The sequence below is a fragment of the Rhincodon typus genome, chromosome 24 (genome assembly GCF_021869965.1).
Source record: "Rhincodon typus isolate 14 chromosome 24, sRhiTyp1.1, whole genome shotgun sequence".
Taxonomy (NCBI): domain Eukaryota; kingdom Metazoa; phylum Chordata; class Chondrichthyes; order Orectolobiformes; family Rhincodontidae; genus Rhincodon; species Rhincodon typus.
The window spans coordinates 14,207,202-14,228,482 of NC_063355.1; the positions used below are offsets into that span (position 1 = coordinate 14,207,202).

At 39.6% G+C, this 21,281-nt stretch overlaps 1 protein-coding gene across 2 annotated transcripts in view; it reads right to left on the minus strand.

Moving 5' to 3' along the window:
- The window catches only part of nos1 (nitric oxide synthase 1 (neuronal)), an 82,257-nt gene extending 61,179 nt beyond the window's left edge, over positions 1-21,078 (minus strand). The window contains exons 1-5 of one of the 2 annotated variants that reach the window (XM_048611614.1): positions 20,354-21,078; positions 6,753-6,873; positions 2,099-2,221; positions 1,844-1,989; positions 122-284 (exon numbers count right to left, since the gene is read on the minus strand). In XM_048611614.1, coding sequence (XP_048467571.1) covers positions 122-284; positions 1,844-1,989; positions 2,099-2,221; positions 6,753-6,873; positions 20,354-21,078 — 1,278 coding nt within the window. Of the gene's footprint in view, positions 1-121; positions 285-1,843; positions 1,990-2,092; positions 2,222-6,752; positions 6,874-20,353 lie in introns of both variants that reach the window. The other variant, XM_048611613.1, reaches the window with a different exon arrangement.
- Positions 21,079-21,281: the final 203 nt, after the last annotated feature.

Here is a 21,281-nt window from a genome sequence, read left to right on the forward strand (position 1 = left end):
TGGGTTTCTTTTTCTATTGTTTTCGCCTTTTTCCTGCTTCACCTATCTGCTGTGCCATGCACTTCAATTTGTGATCGCCCTATATCAGCTCATTCTCATACAATCTGTGGTAAATCCGAACCTGCAACTTAGACCACTGGATCCTCCCAATGCAGCGGGTAGCATTTCTCCAGGCATGTTTGGCCCCATAAATTAGCTCAGTGTCTTTAAGTTGGTAAGTGCCAGTCATTTCAATCTCCTTTGTCACCTCCTCGATCCTCTGAAGATGGGCCTTGGACCCATGCCTACAGTCCAAAACAAAGAAATTTATGCTTATAATAAATAGGGCCCAATGTAACTGAATGTTTATTTGGGAGATAAAAGTTTAATTCGCCAAGTTCCATGCTAGTTTTGCATTTTAGTATGCTTTCTCTTTTAGTTTTATATTATCCCTTACCTACTTAGTTGCCAAAGGCACTTATTTTTTGCAAAGGATTTAAATAGATTCTGTATTGTTAAATTCTTTTCTGAACACATCTTCCCAGTTTACTGTGCACAGTCAACTGAGAAATTGACCATTGTATATCAACACATGTCTTAGGACTTCACAAGAGGAATTTAATTTAAATTACTGAAATTTGAATCAGATATGACATAGCAGCTCCACATTTTAAAATTGTATAATTTAAATAATTACCATCTGACCAAGGAAGTACACTGGTAAGTAAACTCTACTTCTCTATACACCAGTGTCATAGCCATAGCTCCCATACATTATAACCCGGTTAACTTTGAACAAAACCAACAACAATCAGCAGTTTAGCATTGTGGACATCAAGGAATTAGGTTAATAAACCTCAATTTCAATTCACACACCTCTTGTATAACGTACAGTATACAAGCTTATGGCTTAATGCTTCTCATGAGGATTTTCCATCATCAAATTACTGAAGTTTGGATCAGGTCAGGCATATTAGTTCCATTATGACCTTTCTTTGGAACGGAAGAGAGGTAGAAATATGATGGGCTCTATATTTTGAAAAAGTGAGGTGGGGGAATAGACAAGTGAAACAAAAGATAGGGTCAGGGAAAGCTTAAGGGATGAGGGAGAATGTCCATAAAATGGATGACAGTGTTCATTGTCTGAAGTTGCTGAAGTCCACATCGAGTCCCGAATGTGTAAGCAGGAAATGAAATGCTATTCCTCCAGCTTGTAATCAGCTTCAATGGAACACTACAGCAGGCCTAGGATAGAAAGGTGAGGATGAAAGCAAAATATTCTACTCAAGTAGAAAAAGACTGGAAGATTGGGGTCATGCTATTTTTTTCCCATCCCAGCGTCTGTATTTTTTGAAAAATTTAACCTATTTTTCTAATCAACCTATCCAGAGATCTTATTAAACACCGTTGGAGCAGGTAGGTCTCTCAATCCAGGGGTAGGGACATGCCCCCTGCACCACCAGAGGGCCATATCCCGTTTTTATATTTTTGCTTTCATTCAGAGCTACTTTTATTCTGCTATTAACACTTAGTCTAGATCAATGCTTTGTCCCTCCTGTATAACTATTACCGCATCCTTTGTTCTTTTTTTCCTAAAATACCTTTGGTCTCTAATGTCCCTTACTCTTAATGCTTTTCTAACCTTCCATTTTGCTTCACTCATCCCTCTCCCTTTTTCTACAGCATAAAACTCATCACTTTTCCACCTCTCCTCAGTTCCAATGGAGAGTCATTTGGATGTGTAACATGAACTGTACTTTTCACCTCCACAGATGCTGCTAGATTTTTTGAGTTTCTCTTGCACTCTTTCTTTATATAGATAAAGCAGTTCCTCACTTTAAATAGGCATAAATTAGATAATTGCCTTTTGATAGATGTATAGTACTGGTTAATAAAGTCTGCTGCCAGTGGAAGTAGCTTCTCTTTTGTTCGGGCTTCATTTGGTTTTCTTACTTGCTGGTTCGGCATCATAACTGATCCCAAGCAAATCTGCTCTGTGCACCCAGTTCCCTGTAAACACGAAACACATCAGATATCTTCCAGACCTGTAATGCATTTGTTTATGTTATAATGCTGAAAGATTGTCAGAAAATTTCAAATATTTGAATCTGACCTTTACCCTTCTCGAACTCAGGTGTAGTGTATCATTTAAAACTGCACCTGTTTCCCAGTTCTTTATCTTAACAAAACGGGGACATTTCGTTGGACTGCCATTCGACAAATCTTTTACCGGTGACTCTCCCTGGAATACAATGATTTCAAATAAATGAATTATTCACCTTTGTTAACAAAAAAAATGACTGAAACCAGTACATATAAGTGCAAAGTGAAGGGATAATATTGGTCTTTAAAAAAAATCAATATTTTCCCAACATAGATACATGGATTAACATCTAAATACTTATCAGGCTGGATACTTAGCAAAAATAAGTCAGTACGTTCTGCTGTAGGCACACAGTTCAATTCTGGATTACACCAGAGAAACAGAAGTCTCAGTTCTAATATTTGCCAGTGGTTAAAACCCACAGAATTAATATGTCAAGAATGCAAGAGACATCAAAACCAAAAAAAAATCTACGATTCATTAAGACTATTTAGGGTAGTTGCGGAATCATAGAACCCTTACAGTGTGAAAGCAAGCCATTTGGCCCATTGAGTCCATACTGATCCTCCGAGCAGTATTCCACCCAGACCCACCCCCCCATACCCTATCCTTCTAACCTTGCATTTCTCATGGCTAATCCACCTAGCCTGCACATCCCTGGATATGATGCACAATTTAGAATGGCCAATCCACCTTAACTGCACATGTTTGGACTTTAGGAGGAAACTGGAGCACCCAAAGGTAACCCACACAGAGACAGAGAGAACGTGCAAACTCCACACAGACAGTGATCTGAGGCTGGAATCGAACCCAGGTCCCTGGCGCTGTGAGGCAGCAGTGCTAATGGGAAAGTGTTTCTTGAAGTTAGCATTTACAGTTGCCTTAATATCCAAAATTATGGAGATGGTTGGTGGATAATGGTGGAGAAAACAACAGGCAACTACAGTGTAAGAATGAAAAGAAACATGATTTACTTTTGATGACTCATGCAATGCTTAGCTCCTGAAAAATTCTGGCAGATAATTTGCATGAAAATAATAGAAGCTGCAACTGTATTTACTTTATTATGTTACAAAGGTGCTCAGAAGCAGGATAATTACTTGAGTAACTAATGAAATTTAATTCCCTTGAAGCAGGGACAATGAGCAACAGTTTACATTGACACTGATTTGAAATTTTGAATTTGTATAATTTTTGCAAAGGAATAGTAATAACCTGAGACTAAAATGAGGCTAAAACAAATAAAATAAATGCAATTCTGAGAAACCCGATTACGTTGACAAGTAGATTATTCAGTTGGAAGCTAATTTTCTTGGACATGTACTGAAGAAACAGCTGGTATAACTGTATTTCAGCCAGATGTCATAGTTTGGGGTTTTCAAACATTTCTTTGCATATTTTGTCGAGCAGTTCAAGGCACTCAAGAAAGAGAACTTCTAGTCTGTAAGTCCTGTTGCACATCCCTGACTTTCCATGTTCCATCACTGGAGGCTGGGCCTAAACTCTGAAATTCACTTCTAACATATGTCTGCTTCTGTACATCTCTCTCCTCCAATTTAACTTATGCTCTTTGACCAAGTTGATCACTAATCCTAGTCACTTTTCATGTGGTTTAGTGTAATTATTTTTCTCAAAACAGTCCCAAGAAGTGGCTTGAGATGTTTTTCATTTGACAAATTCAACTCAATGTCAGGAATGTTGATAAACATGACAGTTCAGTGGAGAAAGGACAGACAGTGATGGCATGACTGGACATTACCAGCTGTACAGTACAGAAGCACTGATCCCTTACAGGTGGGAAACTCCAGAACTTCACTAACAGCAGCATGGCAAACCAATATGCAGTCAAATGAAGTAATCTTCTAACTTCACGTTACTGATGGAATTTCAGCAGCAACTGAGTGTTGAACTGAGAGGTAGGACAGCTGGCAAGATGGTGCTGGAAGGGGCTATGTTGGATGTTTCCCTGCCACCAGGCCATTTTTCATATGGCAAGAAAACTGAATTATTGGCAGTCCCCCCTTCCTTGGCCCATAGAGGGGTAGGTCCTGCTGTGGGTATGGCTGTACCTTCCTATCCCATCTGCCCTCTGTCAATGGCATGACCAACACCCATTTTGCTAGGGTCTGCATGTCTGGCTGCCATGTACTCCACCTCCCAACTACTCGCATTCCAGCATGCTAGTCATTGAGACGCTCTCTCCTCACAGCTTCAGCCTCAACAGCAGCCACCATTAGCACTGGCATTGCTGGGCTACCAACCCTTTGATTAAGCCTGACAGCTCTTGTGGGTGGGTTGCCATACCATTCAGTTAGACACCGTCAGGATTAGGCTACCCTGAATCCCATCACCAGCTGAAGCAAGATCACTCAGCAGTTTTAGAGCTGGCCACAAGACTTCAGAAGTCAGGGCAACTCCTTACCCCAAATAAAACATCTGGAAAGTTTTTTGAAGTTTCTGTTTTGCATTGAGTTAAGAATTACTTAAAAAAGCCTCTCTTTTGTCTCAATGCATATCTTTTCTCCCATCTTCTGAAGACATCACTAAGCTATATTTGAATGAAAACAAAGCTGCTGGAAAAGCTCAGCAGGTCTGGCAACATCAGTGAAGGAAAAATCAGAGTTAACGTTCCTGGTCCAGTGACCCTTCCTCAGAATTGATGGTGGCTGGAAAAGCATCAGTTTATATGCAGAAAAAAGTGAGGGGGATGGGGTAGGGAGTAAACGATAGGATAGAGCCTAAAGAGAGAGAAGAGCAGTCGGATAGACAGAGTTGATAATGATCAGGCTGGGAGGGTGAATAGTTGTTAATGGGGACTGTTAGTGACTAACAACAGGGGATGTGTAGTGGCAGGCTATGTGGTAACAAGGCCTGGTGTGTGGGGTAGGGAGCTGGGACATGGGAGAGTTTAGGCCCTAAAATTATTGAACTCGATATTGAGTCCGGAGGGCTGTAGAGTCCCCAAGCGGAAAATGAGGTGTTGTTCTTTCAGCTTGCGTTGGGCTTCGCTGGAACACTGCAGCAAGCCAGAGACAGAGATATTGGCCAGGGAACAGGGAAGTGCGTTAAAGTGGCAGGCAACAGGTAGTTCAGGGTCTTTTTTGCGAGCAGAACGTAGATGTTCTGCGAAGTGGTCACCTAGTCTACGCTTCGTTTCCCCAATGTAGAGGAGACCACATTGTGAGTAGCGAATGCAGTAGACTTGATTCTGGGAAGTGCAGGTGAAGTGTTGCTTCACCTGGAAGGTATGTTTGGGCCCTTGGATACTGGGGAGGGAGGAGGTAAATGGGCAGGTGTTGCACCTTCGCCGGTTACAGGGGAAGGTGCTGTAGGGCTGTGGGGAGGTGTTGGGGGTGAAGGAAGTGTGGACCAGGGTGTCCCGGAGGGAACGGTCCCTGCGGAAGGCAGACAAGGGAGGGGAGGTGGGGGGAATATGTGTCTGGTGGTTGCATCTTGCTGGAGGTGGCAGAAATGGCATCTGATGATCTTCTGGATGTGGAATCTGGTGGGATGGTAGGTAAGAAAAAGGGGAACCCTATTGCTGTTGCGGGAGGGAAGAGAAGGGGTGAGGGTGGACGTGCGGGAGATGGGTCGAACCTGGTTGAGGGCCCTGACGACAACAGAGCTGGGGACTCCTCATTGAGAAAGAAGGTGGGCATTTCAGAGACTCCCTTGTCGAAGTTGGCCTCATCTGAGCATATACGATGGAGACGGAGGAACTGAGAGAATGGGATGGAGTCTTTACAGGAAGTGGGGTGTGAGGATGTATAGTCCAGGTAGCTGTGGGAGTCAGTGGGTCTGTAGTGGATATTGGTGGCCAGTCTATCCCCAGAAATGGAAACAGAAATGTCAAAGAAGGGACGGGAGGAGTCAGAGATAGACCAGGTGAAGGTGAGGGCAGGGTGGAAATTGGAGGCAAAATTGATGAAGTTTTCCAATTTCGGATGATAGGGGGAAGCAGCACCGCTGATATCATCGATGTATCGGAGAAAGAGTTGTGGGTGGTGGCCGGAATAGGACTGGACCTCTGAAATGTCCACTTGCTGAGCTTTTCCATAAACTTTGTTTTTGTTCCTGATTCACAGCATCCACAGTTATTTTGGTTTATATTTGAATGAAAACTGGCTATGCTCTGCTATCTTACTCAAATTTCCATTGTAGGTGTGTGAGTTGAGACAGAGTGGCACTAAACCACTCCAGCTTGAGGCATGTAGCAATTGAATCCAATCCTAACATCAAGAAATATACACTGCACGTATGTGCATTTTCAACCATGGTTTATTCATTCAAGATCAGCATCAAGGGTTCTAGCTGGCTGATTTTATATCTCCCTGTCTAGACCAAAAAGAATGTTAACACCCTTTAACTAAGATCATTTTATTCTGCTCGAGGAGCTTGTTGCATTTACCTATTAAATGAATGGGGAGCATTAAAATTATTAGGTACTTGCCCTCTATTCCCTCTATTTCAATGCAGCAAAAATCTCGATCAAATACTCTCAAATTCATGTTTCCTATTTTTGACATTTCATGTTTGTAAAATATATCAGAGAAATTGATAATTAATTGGGTATGACAGAAGCAGTTACTTAAAACCATTTTTGTTACCCATCACATCTTCATTGTTTGATATTTTATTTTTCTGTGATGTTAATATTAAATTCTCTTACCTGTTCGGAACAAGGATTAGGAAGCACTGTCAGCATAGTTTTGTTTCTCCACAAATCATGAAATACTCTGTCTTTCTCGGTTTGGAGATGCAAATGCTGCTGGCCTTTGTCTGCCTCTCCCCTAAATGTGAACATTATTTTAATTATTTCATTAATAATAAAACAGTCTTATACTCCTTTTCCGCTCCTCAAATGCTTTAAAGTAGAATTTGAATTCAACTTTGGACAACAGTTCCAAGCACACACCTGGAAAATGTTAACCAGGCAGCTACTATCCTTTTCACTGCATTCCTAATGTTAATCTCCGACTTAAATTTAACAATTAACACAGTGTTCATTACAATAGTATCACTACATATTGTTCCCGTTTGGTAGCCCCTGAATACATGCAGCATTAACCTAAAAATTCTACATTCATTTTCAAGGAATTTATTACCTCAGTGATTTACATATTTCCGGTTTTTAGCTAAGAACTCTGATAGATTTCTGATATATTTAAAACTGTTATCTTTTCTTTGAAGCCTCCCTCCCCTACCCCAGTCATGCAGCCTCCTTTCCCCTCCACACTTTACTCCCACTTAGTGAGTCCCTTCTTCTTTACAGTCTTGCAGTCCCTTCTGCCCTCCCCCCAAACTCCCTTTCTTCTAACACCTTGGAACACCTTTTTTCCTCTCCTCCTGCAACCTCCTTCTATCTCCTCTCATCCTACAGCTCCTTTCTTCTCTCCCTCGCTCTGCTGTTCCCTTCTTTACAGCTGCCCGTTTGCATCCCCCTTCTTCTGCCACCACCATCTCCCCCGACTTTCAGTTCCCTTTCTCCTCTCACTCTTGCAGCTCCCTTCTTCTTCCTGCCTCGAATTCTGTCCCCCGCACAGCCCAGAACCTGCCAATGGCAACTGCCCCTCCCCACTATCATCCCAGTATGAATACTCCAGCGCCTTCTCCTGACATAGATATGGAGACATCAGAAGACAGATAGACATAGAGATAAAGAAACACAACATAACATAAAGAAGCCAAATAAATGCACATTCATAATGGCAATAAGTTGAGGAAAGATGAACACTAATTGTGCCATGATACTTACTGCATGACTTCAATTTTTACAATAGATATGGTCCTTAGGCAGTGATTAGTGCCAATATCATATATTTCCATCATCAGAACATTTTTGTGATATATTAGTGCTGTTCAATAATGTACATAATTGCCAAGTATATCAAAAGTAACATCTTAAATATGGCAAAGTAGGAAGCATATATTTGTCGCCTCACCTAGCCAGAGCTGCAACCCTTTTTAAAAAGAAATTGCTTCATTATAACAGAAAAAGACTACTTGCAGTGTGTTTATCAATGAGTGTGGACCTTAATTAGACTTAAAAATCACAAATTATGCCTCACCTTTTGAGCTCCTGCCTGATGGTGTTGGATTAAGTTAAGAAAAGTTTAGTTGTAGAATGTTTGACTGTGCACTCTGTATTGTTATTGGTGCCATTGGTCATGGATAATAACAAAAACCATGACATTTTTCAATTAAAATACAGCATTATACTTGTATTGCTAATATGCCAGCATCCCCATCCATTAAATTATCCATTTCCTTATACTGTTATTCTTAAATCATCCTCATGTCCAATGTGTCTTGTGATCAATTTTGTTTGTCTTGTAATCAGCTATGTTAACTGTATCAGAAATATTGATGAAAATTATTAACAAAAGATGGAAATGTCCATTTAAGAATATGGATAATGAAGAATATGCAATAAAGATTCAGTTAATGACAGACATAGATCAAGAGTTTTCTACAAATACTTAGACAGAAAAAGCAAAAGATATGGGATCTTATATAAAATAATAACTAGTAGAGATGAGGCAAATCTTGGAATCCTCCCGACATTCTTCTGAAAAATTCAATTGTATTTCAGTGTGAATAACTTCGTCCACCAGTACTGTACTCACTGCTGGACCTCAAACTATTAAATTGTCCACAGTTTTCTGGTAACAAGGTTTCCTTTTTTAGTCAGACTGTCTTTAATCTCTCAACTACTTCAGTAAAACCGGGGCCATGCATAACCATGGAAACACAAATTTGATTGCTGACTTTGAATGCTAAATCCCAGGAACGTTATGTTCAAATTGTCATAACTCGTGATCACCTATGGACACATTTAGCTTCTTTAATTGAAAGAAAAGAAAGGCATGCAGCAAAAAAAAAAGACTGAAGATGTAAGTTCTGAGCAATATAATTCAGCGATTGTCTGCAAAGCCTGAAAGGATTATTCTCAATGTACAGTGCGACCATGGGATGTCACAACTGATGGATGTCAAGGAAGTTTCAAAGAGATGGACTTCAAAGGGAGAAATGTACTTCAAATTGAACTGTAATCCAGTGAGTAATCTCAGACACAGTATAACTTAAAGAAGCCAAATAAATGCACATTCATAACGGCGATAAGTCGAGGAGAAATGAACACCAATTGCACCATGATACTTACCACATGACTTCAATATATAGAATAGATATACAATTGTAATGGGATCAAAGAGCAGACCGGGTGCGAGATATATTTGTGTTTTCCTTTTGAAGAGTATTCAAGGGCAAGTATTAAAAGTTGGTTTCAATCCTGGACTGTGTGTGTTGTGGGCAAAGGTGTGTGCTGTGAGGGTCACAGCTGAGGAAACCCTTAGTCATCTCTATTCTGCAGGCAAAGAGAAAGGAAGTCTCTCACTCCTTTCTTTTTGAAGCCAGAAAGCAAGTAAATCCTCAGTCAAAAGAAAACATGATAAAGATCTAACATAACAGTATAACATGTTACTCTTCATAGAATCCAGAGACTGATCCTTCTTTCTTTTCCAACTTTCCTTTTGTTTTGGACTCACTTCTTATTTCAAATTTGTGTGTATATATTAATCCTTCTCATGCTTACTAACTAATAAACTCACTCTTTCATTAACTGAAGAAAGACTGGTTAAATTGGCTCCTTTAAAAACATAAGTTCATTTCACCGGGGAGAAAGATTTTTCCTACCAGCAAAGGGATATTTTTAAAGTTAACCTTGTTCTCACTAAATAAAGGGATGGATGAATGAAGACATTGAGCCAGTTCATCCCTCTTCATCTAGCGGCTTGATGATTCGTGGTATCCCATTTGTAATAACTTGGGAAACGTTGCCTGTGCACTGATTGTACAAGATTCAAGAATGTAAATTAAGGTTTATGATGCACAAACATCTATTGCTTCAAACTGAAGTATGCATTGGTCTTTAATTTATAACTCCAATGTTTCTCCCTCACTCTTTTACTTTCTAACCTCGTTGAAACATCCAAAACAAAGACTACAAGAAATGTGTACTCAGAATATTCTCATGTTTTTCTTTTGTATACACATTCACACAGAACAGTTTTACTGATTTTAAAAACAAACCTTTTAAATTTGTCTTCAAGTTTATTTTTCAAGAAACCGCAAAAAAACTCAAGAGAAAAATACTTTCCATTTTAGTGGTTTGAACAGTATTGAAATATTCTGGGGGAAATTAGGTGTACTGCTCATGTTCAGAAGTTATAGTCAGAATCCAATCAGTTCAGCAATAAATATTAAGCCTAGGCTCCGACTTTTGAGAGATGCTGAGGTGTTCAAGCAAAATCTTTAACAGAACAATCAAAAGGCACAAAAGACATTTCCACAATTCAAAATAAATGCGATCAATTTTTGTGAAATATATGTTTTTAATTATTTTAGTTTTGAATCCTTATCGTAGGCATTAGCTATTTCAAATAATGAAAAATGCTGGGGTTATTTTTTGACGATTTCAAAAAGCTTTTAGAGAAATTTGGCAAAACCCACTGACGAAGTTCTCAAATTTGGTGGTTATTTTGTGTGGAGTGATGAGCAAGTTTATATATTCAATCTTTTAGAATAAATGTGCCACTGAAGATTCATGAAGGAGTATAAAAACGTGACAGTAACAAATCAAATGACACAATAGGTAGTGTATGCAGCTGTATAATATTTTGACTATCAGTCCTGTCTACATTAAAACCATTGGTGCAGAGGTCAAAGCCGAGTAGACCACTTCAATAAAGGCTGTGCTTCCTGGTATCAAGGAACTTGCATATTAGCAGTGATGTCTCGTATTAACGTAGGAACAAATATTTACAAAAACTGATTAATGCTACAATTTTAATGAAAGAGTATATTGGGTCACAGACTTAAACAATTAAACAAAGAAGAAGATTTTAAGTTTTAAGTATCAGCTTAATATTGTGCACACACGCAGTCGGCAATCATCATCAGTGTATTGGTGTCAGCAAACAGATCTTTCAATGATAACAAGGTGTGGAGCTGGATGAACACAGCGTCAGAGGAGTGGGAAGGCTGATGTTTCCCGCTCCTCTGATGCTGCTTGGCCTGCTGTGTTCATCCAGCTCTACACCTTGTCATCTCAGATTCTCCAGCATCTGCAGTTGCTACTATCTCTGAAACAGATCTTTCAATGAATCAGGATTCTACTATTTGAAGCAACAGTCATTGAACATGTGATGAAATATATTTGAAACCAACTGAAAAAAAAAAATATAACACTTTGAGTCAGGTGTTTAAAAAGAAACATCTTCCTATACAGCAAAGCACATAAACACAATCAGGATGTTTACTTCAAAGACAACTTTTGTATTGGATCTTTCTGGTTACAAGATTCCATCAGATATTGCTTAATTTGTAGCCCCTCCTTGAGGACAGACATAGATTATAAAGTACTTTCCATAGGTAGCCACAAGGCTATCGGAATGATGTTGCATCAATTGAGGTAGGAGGCAAAACTGTGACAAAGAATGAAAGGAAATAATAGATGTGAATTCTTATAAAAACATACAAAAAAATAGCTAAGACAATGGCAATCCAGAGTAACACTTCAAGGTGCTGGGTAGATTTCAGCTGAAATACAATGATGGACAGCACATTTAAATAAATTAAGACCTTGGAGTGGATTAAAAGGTTTGTCAGGATGATACCGGGGATATGCAATGTGAGACTGGAGAAGATGGGATAATTCCACTTAGAGCAGATGGAAAAATAATGCTTCTTCCAGTGAGTGAGCTGGTAACCAGACATCATAGATCTAAAATCATTGACAAATAAGCAAAAGGATGCTTTGTTTCACCACAGGGGATTTTTAAGATGTGGAATCAGATTCGAAAAGAAACTTGCAAAAGCAATTGGACATGTGCTTGAATAGAACTAAATTGCAAGGCTGAGAGTAAAGATCTGGGTATGGGATTAGTTTGGGCAGTTCACCCAAACTGCGTTCACAGACATGGTGGTCTAAACAGCTTCCTGTGCTGTAACATGTTATGATTCTTTAAAGTAACTCAGGATACCAGATTAAAACCTGTGACATCAGAATGAACCTCAGACACAGAGTTATCAGTACTAACACTTGCAATGATATCTCGGACCTACAATGGCCCAAACCTTTGAGTTACCTAACTGAACAGCTCCTGACAAAAAGTGCCCAGACCTCTTATCGGTGGCTGTGCGTCACCCCAAACACCTTATTTTTTTTATTCATTAACAGGATGAAGGCGTCGCTGGCTAGGCAGCATTTATTACCCATCCCTAATTGCCCAGAGGGCAGTTCAGAGTCAACCACATTGCTGTGGGGTCTGGAGTCGCATGTAGGCCAGACCACGTAAGGATGGCAGTTTCCTTCCCTAAAGAACATTCGTGAACCAGATAGGTTTTTCCCGACAATCGACAATGGATTCACGGTCGTCATTAGATTCTTAATCCCGGATATTTTATTGAATTCAAATTCCACATCTGCCGTGGCGGGATTCGAACCAAGGCCCCAGAACATTATCTGGGTCTCTGGATCAACAATCCAGCGATAATACCGCTAGGCCAATGCCTCCCCTTATGCGTGGGGCTGGCCATGATGGAGCCACAGGACTGATCATGACCCACTCCTCGAACTGCAGAATCTCGGCCCCCATCACGAAGATCACACTGACCAGGAACCTGACCATGGCTGAATCCCCTGCACTGGTATGGGAGGCTGTCCCTGACTTACTGTGCAGGACCTGTTGACTGATGATGCCTTTAAAGACTTTAGTGAGGACTACTGCCCTGAGAATTTGAGACATGGCCACTTGCTTGTTGCATGTGCAGTGTGTTTGCTGTGTAAACTGCTAGCACGTGGTGCAGGTATGAGATTCAGGTAGCACATTGCCATACAGCAAGATGCACACACTTTCTTGACGGAGGACTGCTGACCAGTACAGCAAGCTGCCTGGCCGTGCGACTTCAGTAATTGGCAGGGCAAGGCATGGATGATGTGAGCTTGTTGATAGGCACTAACTGTGTGAGTGCTAAAGAGCAAGCGAGCAGCACTGGGATGCAGCCTGGTCCAATCCCTGAGCTGGGTACTCAGCCTTATGTGCGAAGTGTCCCTGATGCAGCCTCTCAATAATAGTTGCCGGTGTGCCTTGCAAGTCTGTGCTTCCTATGTGGCCTTTAAATATATTGGAGATGTGCCATGGTGATTGTAAAGGGTTTGCAAGTTCAGATGCCAATGTCCATGGACAAGGAGTGCATGTAGCTGGTGCCATTTGGGTTGCGCCGTTTGATTCTGTTTGGTAATGTGCAACATGGAAGTCACTTGTATCAAGCTGTGAGCTAAATCTGTCAGGTAACTGCTCTGACTTCATGTCGAGTTTTCTCAACAACCTTAATTTAGATGTTAAGTATTCAAAGTATTGAAGAAAAGATAGAATTGATCTTAAGTAAGTTTCAAAAACATTTTGAGAGATTTATTAGAATCCAAGGTGCCACAACTTGCTTGTTGCCATGTTCAGTAAGATAGGAAGCTGAATAGTGATGACATGAGCTGGGTCATTACCAAGGCACTTAACAAGCAATAATTCCCCTCAGTCAGCAATTTGCTGCTGCCTCGCGAGAAATTTGCCCATGCTGCTGGTCAAAAGCATAAAAGGTGGAGCAAGATGCTCCCAATGTTGAGATGGGCGTTGCTGGACGTCTTGTCCCGTTCTGCGACAAATCTCAGCATAGCCCACGTTGCTCAGAGCTCTGTAAAATTCTGCCTAATATACGCACAAAAAATAATGCATGTGAAATCTGTCAAACCCTAAAGAATGCTGCAGAATACTGTAGAATGATTTTCAGTGAGCACTTTATTGTAGTGAAACAAAGATGCTGTAATGCTGTTCCTCGCTGGGGTTGAGAAAAGAGAATTGCTCCCTGTCCCTAGTGGAATGCAGCCTTGTGCTAAGACCCTCTTTGTTTTACACCTCTTGTGCTCCTTTGAGTCTCCTCTTGCTCATTTTCCTATCATGTTGCAGGGCAAGGATCATAGAAGTGGAGCATTCATAACTGGGAGCAAGCAGCTATGTGGAACAATGGAAGTCAGGAAAAAATCCTCCAACAACTCACTGAAGATGTGACCAACTTTAAGCAGCAGTACAATCCTCCACAAGCTTCTACTCAGACAGCAAAGGTTAGTTGAAATTAATCAACAACTAGCTAAGCTGTCAGTGTTTCATGTTCCTTGAAATAGCACTGTTGGAGTCCTTTCCAAGGTAAAAGGAGGGAATAGCACTGAGCCCAAAAACGGCACAGTTAGAATAAAAAAGATTCACTGCCCAATTCCACTGCTCATATTAATATTCTACTCCAAAATGGAGCATGGTGCCGTCCACACCAGAAGTATTTTAGACATGGAATGGTATCTGTAACACTAAAATATAGACATTATCCAACAGGATGATGCAATCATAGACTCCTGAGATTCAATAATTGTTTCAGCGAACACAACTTTACAATATTTTAAGCTCCTCACTTCTCATCTCTTGAGTATTTTCCTGTGTTCTCCATAAAAGGCAATATGACAATGCAATTGTAATTGTATAATGCAGCTAATATCATTCTGTCATATCATTTTCATTTCCACTTAATCATCTGCAATCAATGATATGGGCTAACAATCTCTTCTCAGGTCTTCGTCACTGAACTCTTTAGAACAGCCACTTGAAGTTTCTATAACAGCTAAATTGGTTAAAGTTTCACTGACTGAGTTTTATGAACCAGAATTGAATTACAATCTTTTCTGAGCCAACTTATCTCACCTCATTGGGAAATAACAACTGATGTCTAGATGACGAAGGAGAAAACTAGCCAAGGTTCCCAAAAACACAACTAATAACTCTTGCTGGAAAATGTGCATGGACACTTCCAAGGTCAGTCCTTGGCTATGATGCTTCTACAGTTAAACAATCTGCCTGTACAAAACACTCTCAGCTTGTAATCATTTGGAAGAAGAGAAGGGAGGTACAATTAATCATGTAGCACTGTACCTCAGCAAGAATGAAAACTTGCAGGAGATGGGAAAAAACTGCTAACACAAAATGGAAATAATTGTGCTAGTATACTGATTTTCCATTTTGAGAATAAAGCCTCCTCAAAATATGAGGAAATATAAGTAACAAACTGTATCTTACCCAATCACGGTATGGCATGTATGTGAATTATTATTCAACATTTTAGTCCAAGTTCAACAAGGTAATCCGTGCCTTTTCTGACTCTCCTTGTCAAAAAACCTTCCCCCTTTCCCTTTGAGTTCAGAGATTCATGGTATGGATGTCATCAAATTTTAAAATCTCCTATCAATATTTCATACTCATGCCTTGACACTGTGGCTTATGCCATAACACTGTCTGACAGATGCAAACTTTTCTCCCAGTATCTCACTCAATTGGCTAATCAGTACCTATGAGCCCAACAGTAAATATCAGTAAGCTTTTGTACTCATTTTAAAACATCTAATGGCTGCGCTTTCTAGCAGGAAAAATGACACAATATATGGTGTTGAGGCCTTGGAATTTTTTCCCCCCTTTTTCCAAATTTAAGTACTGGCTTCAATCACCTAATTCAGGATAGAACAATGATTAAACTTTTTTAAAAATTCTCAATTATAACAGAATTAAATGACGCATCTATGAAAGGTATACTATATCTGTGTCAGAATTTCTATGACAAATCTACCAGACTTATTATGTCTTAAGTAATTCTGCAATTCATTATAAGGATAAATGCTGAGCATACTACAAAAACCCCAGTTTTCTAAAAAATGATTAGAATTTTCAAATACATTGCTGTCTTTAGTTGAAATTTGTAATTGGTTAGCTGTTTGGGGGTACTACATAGTTATCCATAGGAAAAGTAAAAATTAAGTTGCCATAGTCCTACCAGACCATAGATCATTAGACAGAGATAACTGGTGGTGGCTTAACCTGAGGGTCACATGCCTCAGGTGAGGAGAAGGATTGAGAAGGAGAGTTCTTCATGCAGCTCTTATCTATAGTAGATTGTTACGAATGCCTTAAAATTGTCCAGTAAGACATTGAATATCATTCCCCACTGTAATGTTGCTGACAATACAGCAATATTCAAACATCCAAAGTCATCAATGGGTTCATTTCTTTGTTGGGAGGCTGAACGTTCTGAACCCTTTAGGTATGGCTAGCAACTCAAAAGGTTGCCAAAATCAGGAGGAGGTTGACAGAAGGCGAGTGACCATCAATAAGGTGCGACGGTCAAAAGGGTAGCCAATTATTTGCCCAATTTATGTCCACCTCCTTCACAGCACTTTTCCAGCATTGGTAAAGGTTGCCAATGTGTGATGTACTTACTGGATAAACGCTAGCAACCTCCCAGGAGAGGGGGGAGGGCGCTCTATCATGGGGCCTCAGATAGAAGCCAACATCTCTGCACTCAACACCACATCCTAAATCTCCAGGGAATGTCTGCCTGGCACCAGGTTCCTCATGATGACTTACCCTGTGGTAATGTTTGCAGCTCTAAGTGAGTGGGACATGTTCTGTAAATGGATGACAGTCCCAGCAACTTTATTAATTGGCCACTACTGACAAAGTCCAGCATCATGGTTCTACTATCTGTGGGAGTGGGTTTGGTTCCCACTTGGGGTCTCAACAATAGGATTTGCTTCCTTTCTTAAATATTCAGCTCTAGCAATGTGAATAACTTCCTTCATCTCCACTGCACACCCTGAGGTGACCTCACATTGATAAACTGCCCACTGTTTTCCATTACCCACATTTCCTTTCTCAATCAGGCTGCCTTAGAACTCTAAGTGAAGTAATGAGCAACTATGGCAGCCTAAATTTGAACACTGAATTTAAATGCCATATTCCAGACACCCACAAACAAAGGTTTATAATTCAAAATCATGTATCTCCTTGAATTGGTCTTTTATTTATAATTTCAGTCTTTATCTGTCTTTTACTTTCTAAAGTTTCTAAACCACGAAACAAAGACTACATGTATGCACTCAGAAAGTTTGAATGTCTTGTCTCTCATAGAAACATCCACACAATAACAGCTTGCCTGATTTAAACCTGAACCTTTTTACTTTGTCTTCAGGTTTGTTGGCAGAGACATTATGGAACATAATAGAAAAATATTTAGCATTATAATAGATTGAACATTACTGATGGGTTCTAGAAAGTTAAGGACATTGCACATGTTCAGATATAGTCAGAATTCAACTAACTATGTTACAGCTGTGGCCATAAACAGTCTTATTGCTAACTTTTGAGAGATTCTGAGGTGTTCAAGTAAATCCTTTAAGATCAGTATTCAAAGACACAAACAATGTCAACAATTCAAGATGGATATAATCACATTATTGTGAAGCACAGGACTTCTGATTTTTTTAACCCTTAATTTAGATGTTAAGTATTCAAAGTATTGAAGAAAAGATAGAATTGATCTTTGATAAGTTTCAAAAACATTTTGAGAGATTTATTAGAATCCTTTTCCACCCTCAGGTCACTGCCTGTGTGGAGTTTGCACATTCTCCCCCATTTGTATGGATTTGCTCCGGTTTCCTCTCACAGTCCAAAGACGTACAGGTTGGGCGGATTGGCCATGCTAAGTTGCCTATAGTGTCCAGGGATGTGCAGGTAAGCGGATTAGTCATATAAAATGTGGGGTTACAGGGATAGAGTGGGTTGGGGAGGGGATTTGGTCTGGCTGGGATGCTTTGTGAAGGCTTGGTGTAGACTTGATGGGCTGAATGGCCTGCTTCCACACTGCAGGGATTCTATGATTCATTGGTCAGATTGTTTAAACTGAAGGCCAGATTGTGTAAATGACAAGTAAGTTTACATATTCATTTTCAGCATGAAGGGTATCGTTGACGCAAAAATTTGACCAAACTATTGTAATGGAAAGTCAGATGGCACTATAAGAAATGCATGCAGATATAAGCTTTCTAATATCAGTCCATTTTACAAAAAAAAAATTTGCACAGGTGAAAAGCTGACAGTCTGTTTCAATAAATTAAAGATTCTGAGGAAGGGTCACCGGACATGAAACATTAACACTGATTTTTCCTTCACAGATGCTGTCAGACCTGCTGAGCTTTTCCAGCAGCTTCTGTTTTTGTTCCTGATTTACAGCACCCGCAGTTCTTTCAGTTTTTAATCAAAGATTCTATTGTTTAAGCACCAGACCTTGGAAAAATTTGGACAATGTGCTAAATTGCATTTGAAAGCAATTAAATAAGATACTACATCAACATGTCTAAGCTAACTATTTGCTAAAAAAAAGGCACACATTCCTGTACAGTACAATTAAAAACATACAAATAGTTTGTTAAGTTTTTTAATGTTCCAAGATTCAGTCATGTGCTTCTTAATAGCGCTCCCTCTCTGAAATAATTAATATACGTCAATTCAGCAATGAAGCAAAAGGTTGTCCTACAATATACCTTATCTATATTTTTGCTAACTCACTTTCTATTACCAGTTAGAACACTTCATATCATGTATCAAAAGGTACCATAATTTTCTTCTGTGTATGAAGCACTGAGAAGATGTTTTTCAGTTAATTACTGTCTTTCCTAGTCTTTAAAAACAGCTCAGAAACTATTTTGAGCTTGCTACTCTGCAAAACATAATAGTGGAAAAGATATTCTTCCACCCTCTATTTTGATAGAATTGTGTAACACCTCTGTTAACACAGTGAGAAAGGAATTTGAGACAAACACATTAAGTTCTAAAATAGCACGGTGCTTTTTTTCTGGATCTATTCCACATGAGAGACCATTCACTAAAATTAAAGTTTATGGAATTGGAGGACCTGCTTACATGGCTGGTTAGATAGAAGAAGACAGACTATAAAGTAGGGATCCTGGGTTTGCACTTTATTGAAAGTACATTATAAGTGGGATCTCACAAGAAACTATGCTGAATACCTAACTATTCATTTTATTTATTAATGGCGTACGTAGCTCAATGAAGAGCCACACACTCATGTCTGATGATGACACAGTGGTTGGTGTCATAGTCAGCACTTTTTTAAAGTGACAAAATGCTTGTGACAGTAGATATTCAAAGAGACTTGTGTGTTTATCTGCACAGAACAAAATGTAGTAGTCAGGTGAAAAAATACTCAAAAAGACTCTGAAATGTTAGCTTTGTACTTAGAGGGCTTGAATATAATGGGGTGCAGGTTTTTTTACAGCTGTACATAATCTTTGTTAGGTCACGTGTGGAGTAAGTTCTAGGCAATATGCCTTAAAGAGGGAATATTGTCTTTAGAGGCAGGCAGGCAGTTCAGATACATTATAATGTTACCAAGGTGCCGAGAGTGAGATTTCAAGGAGAGATAAATTAGACCTTTATTCCCTGCAGTATAGAAAGTTAGGGAATGAATTACAGTTTAGCAGATTTTGAAAATAATTCATTGGTCAGAGAGTAACTTTTTCCCCCAGTGAAGGAGTCTAAGACATGGTGTCATGAAATTGCAGAATGATAGAATGATGACAGCATGGAGGGAAGCCAATGAATTATTGTGTTCAGGTCAACAGTCAGCAATATCAGTTTCATAAGTACCACTCCCCTTGCCCATGCCCTGTAGCCCTGCAAACATTTATGTACAGGTTATTATCCAATTTCATTTTTTGAACAAAGGTGTATGGTTTGCAATTTTCCTTATCCTCTAGGCATCATTTATGCATGTAAGGAAGATTTGAAGATTACAGCCACTTCCTCTGCAACTTCCACGTGAAAGTTAAAATCGGGGCCAGATCTTTTAGGAAAGAAGTTAAGGAACACTTCTTCACAGAAAACATGGAGGAACTCTCTTTCACAAAAAGTAATAAATGGTACCTCAATTTATAATTTCAAATCTGAGATTGACACTTATTTTGTAGCCAAGTGATTAAACTAGGTGAATTTGGTTAGAATACGGATTAACATTGATTGCATTGAACAATTGAGGTTTTATTGTTTCATTGAGGTGCTGAAATGCCTTCTCCAATTCCTATGTTCTGTAGGCTATTTTTAGTGAACTTGTTGTGATTGACATAGAGAAATTTCCTTCAGTTTCACTAATTGTAGGAATATCATTAATATGTTTTGTTTTAAAAGGATGGTGCAACCATCATAGATTTTCCCTTCCCCCTCCATTAATATATGGAAAATCTCTTTCTACAATCTCTGCCCATTCACAGAATAAACAAAAAATATGAGAAAATAATTGGATCAAGTTGTAAGGCTTGCCTACCTGTCCACTTGGACTTCCGCATCACACTTCACTGATTTTCTATTGTTCTTCAATAGATTTAATACAGGTTCAATTTCCTTAAGAAGTTCATCATTATCAGTTGTTCCATCATTCATCGAGTTGTCTGTGTCAGTAAAACAGGCATCTGATCCCTCTAAAGAGTTTTCATTAATTAAGGACATCATTCCCTTGACCTGAATTACAGGATTGGACTCCTGTGATATCTCACTGTCCCACGTCTCTAATGCTGGATTACAGATGTTCCTCAGCATTTTATCTTCAGTTTTGAGGTTGTCTTTGCCTTGGGTGCCTTGAATGGGAGAATCACTCGTTTTAGAGACAGGAACTAAAGGCTTGGTAACACGCACTGTTTTTGGTGTCCCATCACCAGTGAAGGTGGTCTCCAGGTGGGTGGAGAACCCTTCTGGACCTCTCAAAATCAACACAACAAAAGTCTCTGGAGGTATGTTCTTCAGCATCTCCAGAGCGTATTCATAAGTTACATCAACCAGAGGCTTGCCATTAGCAGCAACAATGATATCGCCAACCTGCACCAAGCCACTCTCCTCTGCTGTCCCACCACGGATAATGTCAGAGATGATCACAGGGGGATTACACACCCGTTGCTTCACTAAGAATCCCAGACCACCCACCTTGCGCTTATATAGTCGAACAGATATGATGTTTGGTTGCAACTGCTGGACATGGAACTCATTCTCCTCCATGATTCAAGCGTTTCTCAGGGGTTAATCTTCTAGTTGACTTTACTGAATCTTCAGGTGCTCACCTTTTCATCCAACATAATTAACCTGTGATCACATTTGAGTTCTTCCAGCCTTCATAAAGCCCCTTTTTGTTCATTTAAAGAAGCACTCTACAATATTAGTTGCGGAAGCCAATGAGTAACTGTTCTTGCTGTAATAAAATA